General features: G+C 38.6%; 1 protein-coding gene across 1 annotated transcript in view; it reads left to right on the top strand.

The window, feature by feature from the left end:
* LOC117385252 (cadherin-24) overlaps window positions 1–12,234 on the top strand; it is a 104,449-nt gene that overhangs the window by 62,826 nt on the left and 29,389 nt on the right. Inside the window, exon 5 of the mRNA XM_033982523.2 lies at window positions 7,545–7,726. Within this exon, the coding sequence (XP_033838414.2) occupies window positions 7,545–7,726 (182 nt within the window). The remainder of the gene's footprint in view (window positions 1–7,544; window positions 7,727–12,234) is intronic.

Genomic DNA, 12,234 nt, shown 5'->3' with positions numbered 1-12,234 from the left:
TCTTTTTACTGCCCATTCTCCCACGTTACAAGATGAAAGCCAATTCAACATGTTGCGTTTTATGTGCAATAGTTAGTGTGTTTTTACTATGAAGTCCCATATGCTTTTTAAAGTTGAAAATGTAACGTATATATTTACATCATAAAGGAATGTATACTTTAAATAATTCACAGTGCAGATTTCTTGCGCTGAAAAATACTACTGTTTGAGCGGAATATACTTTATAATTTATTTATTTATAATTCTAGGGCCAGAGAAGAGTATTTTTGTGTAGCTTCCTTTACCCTTAAGCTAGGCAATGGTTTGATTCAAGTCCAGTCGCTTGGTGCTCATTTGAAGCAGAAGTCAGAGTTCAAACCTGCGCCTTTCAACATTCCTTTTTTGCAGTGCGTTACCGAAATCTTTAGCCTTCAGTCGATTACTATTTAACAACATATTTGACTCACTGTTTTTACAAGATCAGCTTCCCAAGAGTGCTCGAGTACAGGTTCCCAAGCTCTCCAAAAGACAGCGATTTAACCTTCATTTAAACTTTATTTCATGTTGGGTAAAGCACATATCAAAAACATTTCCAAATTTCCACATTATAAAACATTTTTAACATGCCAGATGGAGTTACTGCTTTCTCAACCTTTGTTTCCAAAATTTTAGTCATGGCCAAGTCACCCGGTTAATGACATGTTTCAAGATATGACAAAACATTGCACTAAAACCCCGTTGAAAAGCGACTATTTCTGAAAACCCAAACTTTTTTTTTTTCTAAACAGGGACGTCATCCTCATTACCTAAAAATAACCACAAAGAAGTTGGAGGCCGAACTAAAAATATTACAGTGTCGCTATGATCAGCTCCCTATAATCACCCACACTTTGGACACAGGCAGCTTGTACTGTAGGTGTTCACGAGCAGGAGGCCTTTCCATCTCATCTCCTGGCACAATTAAGAGCCAGCCAGCGGGACACGAGTGTATTAGTCAGATGGGAAGCATTGACCCACTGTGCTCCTGCTGTGTCCCCTCAGCCTGCTCTAATGGACTCACCTGGACCAACAAAAGACTTGGACTAATCTGGGCCAGTCTATTGTGTGATTTTGTCAATGGCCTTGTACCTCTTGATGTACAGAAATAGCCAGTGTTCTTGGCCCTCTCCTCATTCCCTCCTCCATTTCACACAGATTTCTATATCCCACCGCATTGGGTTTCTTCTCCCTCTGGTCCAACACAGGTGGAAATGATGTATCACTAGTGTTGTGGGTTGTGCTGGTAATGACAAAGTATAGCTGATGTTGTTATATCGTAAACCTCAGTAACATCTCACTGTTAGAAGAGTGTTACTTTTACCTGTGTACTAAAAGTCAAAGTGAAAACAAGCTACTTTTTACATTAAAGGTCCTATATTACACAAAATGGATTCTTGTGAGCTTTGAGCCATGTTTATAATGCTGCTACCTCCTCGAAACTACCCAGAGTTGTGTTTTGTTTCATTGACTTAGGTTTGCGTAATCCTTTATTACTAGTCTGTCTTCACTTCCAATGCTCAAAATGCTAAAAAAAAAGGTGGTTTTCAAGTTAACAGCTGCCTTTTACCTTTAGTTCAGCAGAGATTGACAATTCCAGAGCTGAAATCATCCAAATGATTCAAGTTTGAAAGCACAGTGGAGCACTTCCTGTATTATCACATGACGACAAGGTGGAAAAGAGTGTTTTCTGTTTAAGAGAAGATCACAGCCTAAATATGCAGGGTTTGTGTGTTAAACATGTGTGAATGAAACAAAATAAAACTCTGGCTATGTTTTTGATCAAAAAATAGAGTAATATGGGCCTTTTAATACTCATTTTTTCTGTTGAATCAAGCCACACTACTATATTAACCAAATATAGTATAAATAAAGTGTCTTGGGAAAAAAATCAATAAATAAATAATACAAAAAAAAAGTCCTTTAACATATACTGCCCTGTCTTCTCCCATTACAATATCAATTTGAAGGTCACATCAGTGGAGAGGCGAGTCCAGCCAAAGTAAGACTGCATGTTTATCAAGGTAGGAATAGGAAAATAGGAATAACATCTCTATTCAGGCGGCATCAGGAAGGTTACATACTGTACCATTAATTAAATACACTAGCATTCTGTACTATTTGTGTTTTTAAATATTTTGTAAAACCCATGCACAGTGACTCAGAAGAACCCTTAGAGTTGTTTTACAGTATGTCCAAATCACATCTCTGTTAATGAGTGTTTTTCTATGGGGCAGTGAAACCACAGCTCCTCTCAGAAATGACGACTCTTCTGTTGTTGTTGTAGGTGTAAAATGGTGCGGATCAATAGAAACCGCAGCCTCTGACTTGTAAATAACTCCCTAATTTGCTGTCTCATTAGCAACAGGCCTGTTTATGTCCAACTTGTCTTCATTTTCTGCCTTCTGCCGCTTGTGTCGCTCCCAGATGGTGGCGATGGTAGACACGCCACATAAAGTGCCATTTAGTGTTGATTCAGTGGCACAGACTGGGTCCCCTCGCACGACCATACCGTGTCAGCAGAGGGGTATTGAGCCGGGAGAGGCGGACGCTTTGTCATGGAAAATAAAACTAACTGTAGCAAGGGCCAAGTCCGTGTGGGCAGGTAAGACTAGCACGTATATTAAAAGCTTTTTCACACTAGTGAGGTCGGGACTGGATGTCAAATGATGAATGCTTTGCTATTCTTGCCTCACATAAAAGAAACAATTGACAATAAGAGGTTGTATTTCGGCGGTATAATACTACTACCATTCATATAGAGGGGGCGCATTTGTTCTACTTGACACTATGAAAGTCTGGATAGAGATCTTTGTGTTGGTTATATTAGCGCATTACAGTGGCAAAAATGTAATATCTTTTTTCCAATTTTCTCCAAACACATTTTTGTTCCTTCTTCTGTTACTGAATAGCCCTTATTTTGATTATCTTTTGGACAAAAAAGTAAGTAGTCTGAATTGGGGGTAAAGAGCGTGGAGGGACAGCACCCCATTGTTTTTCTTATTTTTTAATACGTGATTTTTTAAAAATATATATATATAAAGACAAAACAAAAAGATAATAATAACAATTTTAACCAAACTGTGAGGCATAACTTTGTTGACGTTACCATAGAAACACTTGCATGTTTAGACTAAAATTGCAGATATACGCAAACAAATACAACATATTTACGCTCCCCGACATCTCACACACAGCTTTGTCCATCAGTCTCTTCTTCTGCATTTTCAAAACTCGCCAGGCGCATGTTAGCAGTCCATTACTTGCTCAGATACTATGATATAGTATAAGTAACACTGAACCAACCTTGTTAAAATAGAAAAATACAAATAAATGGTGTTGCAAAAGGCTTCAGTGACTATAAATAACAATTATCTTCCCCTATGAACTAGTCTTTAAGTTTGGCCTTTACAGTAAGTGCATTTAAATGATCCTTCCCTTTACATTTGTACAGTGCTGTGTGGAACAGTAGGGGCCCCTCCTGGAGAGCATCACACAGAGAAACCTGGAGTAAATAGCTCTGAAAGCACTTGAGAGGGGAAACCGACAGGAGGTAAATGTGGCAAAGTAAAAATAGGAGTTGGTAAAGAGCAGCCTGGAGAGCAGCTAACTGTAATGGGACCAATAAGAGGCCTTTTTACAACCATAGGACCAGCAGTCAGCCTAGCAATAGCCACACTTCCAGACTACAATGTGACATAAGACGACAACGCAAGCATCTAGAAGCTCAAATTTGTGTAACTATGAAAAACAAATATCATTTCAATGTCAGTGTGTTGTTGTTATGCAATCCCCTTTGAGAGTTGAGCCAGCGTGTTCAGAGCTGTAACAGTGGCATCTTCTAACGGGGAAGGAAGCTATTAAACAACTAATAAATGTGATTTGTGAGGCGTCTGTATAGAGAATTCTTCACAGATAATAAACCGGCAAATGACACAAAACGGCCAGGTAAACAGCGCAGTCAAAATCGTCAGTGAATCAAGCGCGTTTCATTAGAGGCTATGTCTTATCTCTTTCTGTTTGTGCTGAACTCTACAAAGGGATTCTTATCTATGTAGAATTTGGCTGTGTAAAAGTGTATGATAATTACCCTTTGTGTGATCTCTCGTGGGTGTGGGATCAGTGTGATACTGACTCTAAAATGAGCGTTTAATAATACTCTGCCCACTGCTAATGTTCTGTGCATTGTGTTCCATCTGTGGGTTTAGCAATGAAAACCACAGATCTAGAGAGTGGATACGCTGGTTATTATTTAGCATCAGTCAGCCATATTGACATTTAAAGGGCCCATATTATGCTATTTTCTGACTGGCTGACTTCTCCTCTCAAACGGAAAACACTCTGTTCCTCCTTGTGATGTCATGTGGTAATACAGGAAGTGCTCCAGTGCGTTTTTAAACTCCACACACCTTCACTAGAATCATTGCTTGATGACATCACAAGGTAGAATAGAGCATTTTCAGCTTTGGACATATAGACAGACTAATAATAAAGGGTTAGTCAAGCGTGTGAATTAAACAAAACACAGCATCAGATATGTTTTTAATGAGGTAACAACATTATTACATGGTTTGAAGCTCACAAGAGTCAATTTTGCGTAATATAGGGCCTTTAACGTTGTAGGTATATGTATGTTGTTGTATGTTATGGGAACCAAGGTCAGATGTGCTACAGCTACCACTGGGCCACACAACAGGGTTACTATTTCACTTTTGCTGTTCCAGACTAGAATACCATTGCATTGTTGTAGCATTGCAGTGTAATTACTAACAGGAAGTCCCCCCGGTGGACATCATACGTTCATAAAAAGGGCCGGTATCAAAGAGTGCAGTCACTTTGGTGTGTGAACTGAAGTTACCTCACGATTTTTGGTCTGTGATGTTGTCAGATTTTCCGTGTTGCCTGGCTGTGATAGCGTCTTGTTGAAGAGCGACCTATCTTTGATTATGTCGGCATGATGTGTTTGTGTGCGTTGTTCCCTTGTGCATGTGCATGGTCTATCTGATTCCCTTTTACCTTCAGCGGATGCAGATAAGACTATGACAGAGCTCGTCTATCCTGCACACCAGCCAAACACTGATACTATACCTGTTTTTATTTCACTGTGTGGGCATGTATTTTTCACATTGTAGGGAGGAAAAACTGTATACGCTTGTCATGTTGGCCTGATTTTTTGAGGTAGGTCCCAATGACGTAAATCCTTGTTTTGACAGATTATTTTTTTCCAGACCAAGGTTTAGTTTGTTTTCATACCTGACTGTATCAATGGTATTATAGACAATACACAGTGTTGTATGCTCAGGCGAATACTATGAATCATCTTATTACTGATGATGTAAAGTTGATATTGTTTAAATCATACAGTACACCGTTATACACTGCCCACCTTTGGACTCATTACAAAAAAGCCAGTCTGCAAAGGCTGCTGGTGGTGTTTTAATGACGTTTTATGGGAGGCCGCGATGAACTAATGTGATTGAGATGTTTGTCATTGCATGAGTGAACACTCTGCAGGCTATACTAAGACCTTTAATGTACAGTTTTATTTGCTGAAAATTAAATCATGATGTAAATTACAAATATTAGAGTGCATTCCGCTACCAGTCCAAGATGTGGAGACACTGGTATGGTTGTCGTCTTAAAATAGAAATGTTTACTGTTTGTACTGTCACTGTCCTTGTCTGTTTTACAAATGGTCAGTGAGTCCAGTATAAAGATTAATTAAATTGAATTGACTGCTCTTCCTCAGAGTGGTCAGGTGATTTTGCTGTGACGTGTCCCGAGTGTGTGAGAGTAAAAAACGCTCACACACTTGGGATGCTGTCCTGAAGAAATCGGTCTGCAGATGGCGTTGTCATCCTGCCTCCACCGGTAGGAAGACGGCGCCAAAACCTGTTTAAATCAGCTGAACGGACATGTCACAGCAACATCGTGTGACCACTCTGAGGAAGACCGCTAGTGAGCAGCTGAAACTCTATGAAGACAAACTAAACCTTGGTCTGGAAAAAGAATCTATTAAAATAAATTAACGGAAGATCAGATAAACCTCATGTAAATCCTTTATCATTAGATCAAAAACATGGTATAAAGTTCAGATATCTATTAAACTAGATTAAGGGTACGGTTTAGGTTAAGGTTAGGCAAGCAGTAGCTATGCTTTAGTTTAAAATCTGTCTCTGGGAAATCAAATGTAATGTCCCCAAAAACACTGGTTTCATTTAATTAACTGGTGTTTGAATTTTGAGTGGGAGTATATCTCCCAGTGATCTAAGCCATGTTAGGTTAATTGAGTGTTGCGAGTTGATATACTTACACATACATCCTGTCCAAAACAGTTTAGGTCTGGTGGTCTTAAGTAGTAGTACCAGTGAATCGTATTTTTAAAGTTTGTGTACTCTTGAGCCTTACATACTGATATAGAGTATTTGATTGTTTGGGGAGACACAACTCTTGCAATTCAAAATTGCAAAGCACATGTGGTTTATCATCAAACTTTTATAGCATGCATGGCTCAGTACATTTACAACAGGAGGAACACAAACACATAGATAACTAGTAAAGCCAGATGAAACCAGTGCATACCCATTCAGTAACTTCCCACTGTTACTGCTGCTGTTAGTTTTGTGGTTATGATCTTTGTTGTTGCATACATAAAAAAGACACAGTTTGATCACTGGAAACTATGATGTGTTTATGCACCATTTAGAGCCCCAGTTACTTTCCCACTTTGTTGTAAGCCATATTCAGAGTAGAGTTGTTTTTGTTTACTTGAATGCAGGCTTGCTCTGTCAGTTGCTTTGTACTTGCATGTATACGAAAAAGGATTTCTGTCTGTAAGATTGAAATATGGACTTTGGCCGTAAACCACACCATTTCTGCATGTGCCAACTGTTGTCTTGATCATATCCAATAGATCTATCATAAAAAAGCTTCCTGCTGCCACATACTGTTTATAGTAAAATAACAACCCCAGCAAAGTCTTCATAATGTACTGTTTAATTATGCTCCACAGTAGAAGTGTAGAAGCTCCAAGTTAAACAAAGAAACCCTTGTTGATGCTGTTTCATACCTGTGTTTTTAAGATTCCCTTGTATAGCCCATCAACAGTTCCCTAGTTTGTATCTGTCTTTATTTTTATCTTCTATTAAATGAAACAGTTTTATCTGAACTGAACATGCAGATATTGGCTAAGCACACTTGGGAGCATGCCTTATAAAATATTACTAGGAAATAAAATGCTTAGCTGACAAATGCAGCCTGCTTATCAAAGGCATGGAGTATTTGACTAGAGTTAATCCATTGTAAAATCAACTTCCTTTGAAATTATTTCAACTACAACTGCTACCAACACCATTGCTAGAGATACTGTTACTTTTACTGCTTGTGCAAATTATACTGATATCACCACTAAAGCGATTGTCTCATTTACACCCTTAGAGTATAAAGTTAGAGTCTTATAAACTGTACTTACATATTATTGACCTGTACGGTTAATAAATGACTTCTGACTTGTTCTTCTCTCTTGACAGGTACGTGGTCCTTCTCTGTCTCAGAGCTGGCCATCCCAGGGGCAGAGATTGGCCGAATCTCAGCCACAGACGCAGACTTGGGGGAGAATGCGCGCCTGGTTTACACAATCCTGGATGGAGAATCTGGAGACACCTTCAACATCACTGCAGTCAACCAGGAGGCCGTCATTACACTCAATAAGGTCGGGGAACATCAAACCTCTCACAGTCCTTTTGAGTGGGGGACACTGTGGAATTGTAAAATTTGACACTTCTAAAATATGAATGTCCTGGGACAGAGAACCTGTGAGAATACAATAAGGTAATATTACAGTAAGGATATGTCACCCAAAGATATGCTATTCAATGCTCCACTAAAAGAAATAGTTATATTCAGACTGATAAGAGAAGAAGGAAGTAAACATTAGCTGTTGGTTTAGACCCACATCTGTGTGTGAAGAATCTATTACAGAATGAAATCAGTTTTACTTAGCAACAATATGAAAATACTGTAGTTCCAGTGGCAGTTAAGGCCTACTGTACCATCACTGACTTATCAGAGAAGACATGCATGAGTTTAATCTTATTTAAATGTTGTAAGGTCTGCCTGTGTAACTGACAGATGTTTCCATTTCACCATAAATGCCATTTTCACCAAAGCTGTGTGAAAGGATTAAAAACTCAACTAGCTTCATCTGACAGTCAGCACAGCATCTGAAACTATATGAAATTCAAAATTTTTGACATTCAATTCACAGAATAAGTATGAGAAGAACTTGAACCACTACTCACTTGTGACCTTGTTTAAAGAAATATGTATTCAGCTCTGCAGCACAAGAAATACAGAAAATTATATATGTCTGAATGCTAATCTGCAAGGCTGAAGTTACAGAGAAAGGCAGGAGTGCAGCATATGATGAGGAGGAGGTAATATGAATGTTTTGCGCATTTAAAAAAATGAATTTAACGTGTTGTTTAAGCTCATGAGAGGTCAATAAAGATCTTCTACTTCAGCCACATCTATCCATTTATGTAAACAGTATTTGTTTTCATTGTGAAGTTGCGACACAATGCACAAGCAAAATTAAAACACACTAATTAGTCATAATATTACAACGGTTTATGGTGCAGCAATGGAAAATGTTGTTATTGGGGACTTGAAAAATAGGTAAACATGATCATTAAATTGGCCTACTGTAGTTTAATTTGTTCTCTGAGTTCCTGTACAGGGCAGAAATAATAAGCAACTGCAATTTCAGCTCAGTCATTTCAGTGGTCTAAAGTCATCTGCAGGTGAAAGGTGAAATCAGGGCAGTGAAGGCTGACCTGTGCGGGTAAGTCTAATTGATAAGCTGCTAAAATAGTGTGGCAATAGTTTGAGAAAATTGGTTCAAATGTACAAGGTGTGACTGTTTGTAATAGCTCAGGGTATGGCTGCTACAGATTGGCATGAGGTAATAGGAGTGGTTTAGAGATGTCAAGATTATTCTGCTCAATAATTGTGATTCTTCAGGTCACAATATAATCTGAGGGGCTGGGAAAATCAAGTGCTACAGTGGGGTGCCAGTGGTGTTGTTGTGTCCTTGGGCAAGACACTTCACCCACATTAGTATGAAAGTGGTGTGTGCCGGTAGTGGTCGGAGGGGGCGATGACACAGATTGGTAGCCTCATTTGTCAGTGTACTTCAGGGCAGCTTTGATTACAATAGTAGCTTACCACCACCGGGTATGGAGTGAATGAATAATGCACGAAATTGTAAAGCGACTTTGAGCGTCTGGAAAAGCACTATATAAGACTAATGCAGTATTATTATTATTATTTGCAGAAATCTCCTCCAAAATAGTGACGGAAATGCAAAGTGCTTTTATTGCTTATGCCACATTACGTTTACTTTATTGTTCATAAAGCTGGCTACCTGCTAGAGGAATAGTAATGTGTTATTGTAATGTTTGGTTGTAGTGTCATGGATGGTGAATAATCATTACATTGTCTTTGCCTAAAAATCATAACACTAATATTTGATACAGAGACATTCTTATCATGGCAGCTTCATTTGCCATAGAGAGTTTTTATTTACCATGAGAAACAAACCTCATCCCAGCTTCAAATTATTCTTGTCCGTTCACAGTGAAAATGTCTGGCAGTTGTTGAAGTGTTTTGACTATTGCAAGCTTCCACACAATATAAAAGATATGAATCTGTCCATATTTCTTTTCTGTTCACATAATAGTTGCTGTCAGAGTTAGTCTTGGTTTCAATTTCAAAGGGTCAGTGTGTAAGAAGCCCGTCGTCCTCAATAATCACATTGGTATGGAGCCGTGTGGGTGCTCTGTGGAGGTGATGCAGGCTGACACACGATCATTAGTGTTATAAGGCTTGTTGAAGTATACGCGTCTGTCTGAGGAGAAGGCCCATGGATCAAGCAGCAAATTTAAAGCACTCTTAATCAGGGGGAGGGCCCATGTAGGCGGTGTGTCTGTTTTCATTTGACATCAACAATACTGGCACACGTCTCCCTAAAGACCCCAGACAGCTCTAATCTCAGCTTTGTCATCGTAATGAATGTAGTCTATATGAGGTATTTTAAGGTTACCTGGGTTTCATTTGCTATCCATAGATTTCAGAATGATGAAAACTTAGGACTCACTGCCATAGCAATTAACAATTTAAAACTAAATGTTATGTTTTGAGTGGTAAAAACATCCTCTAAATGTCGCCTATTCATGGGTTTCACGTTCCTGTTATGTGCAACATCTTGAGGACTTTTTCCCATTCAAAAGATAGAATATTTTATTAATTGCTATGGAAATGATCCTGCATTTTTCATTATTCGGGAAACTCATGAATAACAGGAAGCTGAAACTCATGAATACACTGTCCCTTATGAACATAAAGGCTTTGTTAGGGAGCAACACACAACAGCAACCAAACAGTGCAATATCATTTAGAAATTTTGATCACAGATACTAGCTCCTCTTAGACTAGGCCCGCTAAAAGAACAAATTAAATAGTGGATTTACTTATTTTTGTGAGAGGTTTTCTTTGGCTCAAGAGAGTTTTTTGCCAGAACTGTAAGATCTTCAAATTGTAAGCAAGACATTTTTTGCTCAGTGACTGCTTATTACAAAGTTAGAATGTCTCCTAGCTCATTCTTTGGCTTGGCTATATAAAAAAAAAAAGTTATACAGATTTAACAAAAGATGCACTGTAGCCCTGTAGATTTTCTCACAATGCTTTTACCTGTACATAGTGTTCATGTACAGTAACACAATGATAAAAGATGTCACCTTAAGGGCACAGACAGCTCTAATCTGGCTTTACAGTGACTCATCATGGATTTATTGCGTAAGATTTAAACTCCCCTCTGGGTCTGTAGGCTTAATTTGTTACGATTTGCAAAGTCTAATTTCACTGCAGAAATAAAAACTGTGTAACATGTTTTCTCCCATTTGTCATGAGCACAAATCCAATCAAAGGCAGCTTGTTGCAGCCAGTCAATTGTGAATGTTTTTTATCAAGATTACAGCAAGTCAAATATGTTTTTATTTTTGACTCTGGCAGTGAACCTCAGGGGTTTGCAACAAAGCGAAAAGCAAATCTAATTTTAAAGTTCACCCACATACAGCAAAAGAAAACAAAGGGTGAATTTGATGTTCCAACTAAAAAAAATGCACATGTTCTGTATACTACATTCTACTCTTTGACGATGCCTCTGAAAACGCACACAATTATTGGCAAGCGCTACATGAATTTATTTCTGTTGAATTTAGCTAACATATAACTGATGAATACAATTTGCTATGCTGTATTTCATTTGTTTTTTGAGGGTTTTTTTCAGGACTACCTTAGCTGGAGGACTGTGCCTGTTTGGGGATTTTAAAGTTTCCTAATATATATATTTGCCACAGTCTGCTTGTAAAAAATAAAATGCTAAAAACTGCACTGTACTTCTCGCAATACTGTACCGGTTTCAACTGCCATAGCTCCTTTGGGTTATGTAAAATATATCCAGGAACTAAAACCATGACACTTCGAAAAATATCTTACTTTCATTGCATTTCTATTTGCACGATGCTGCAGACATGACTATTTTAGTTGAGCTTGTGCAGAATGCAGAGTCTGGCTATATACTGCAGACATGTTGAATTCATTAAAACATGTCACAGCCAACACTCGTGATGTTGTTTCCTAAGACAAGTGTACAGGCGCTTTTGCAAATGCACCGCAGACTGAAGGGAATACGCTGTGAGAGGGGTGACAATAGTGATAGGAAGAGCGCATCCTACAAGCATGAAAGAAGAGGGAAGATAGAGCTAAACACAAGGTCCTAAGAAGCAGAGACAGCCAGATCGTCCACCGATACAAGTTGTGTTTGAAAGATATAAGTGGTGACAGTTAGGGAGAGAAATTAGCTCTGCAATGACAGGGCGCCTATCCGGAAAGATAAACAAGAAAGACGTTTTTAAATTCGGGTGAGGATTTAGAAGATGTGTTTAGAGGTGTGAGGAGTTCACAGCCAAAACATAGAAACCGACGGTGTTTTAAAAGCAGATCGATCACTCTAACATGCACACAGCTTCTGGCAAAACATCACAGGTAAGTATTACAAGTCAAAAAAACTGTGTAAACACCTCGCAGCCCTATCCACGTCCCACTGGCTTCACGTTCACATCTGGAGAAAAGCATACAATTAGTGTCTCACCAAACAGG

The sequence above is a fragment of the Periophthalmus magnuspinnatus genome, chromosome 17, assembly GCF_009829125.3.
Source record: "Periophthalmus magnuspinnatus isolate fPerMag1 chromosome 17, fPerMag1.2.pri, whole genome shotgun sequence".
NCBI lineage: Eukaryota > Metazoa > Chordata > Actinopteri > Gobiiformes > Gobiidae > Periophthalmus > Periophthalmus magnuspinnatus.
The sequence above is the reverse complement of the archived record's forward strand: the minus strand, read 5'-3'. Positions and strand labels throughout refer to the sequence as shown.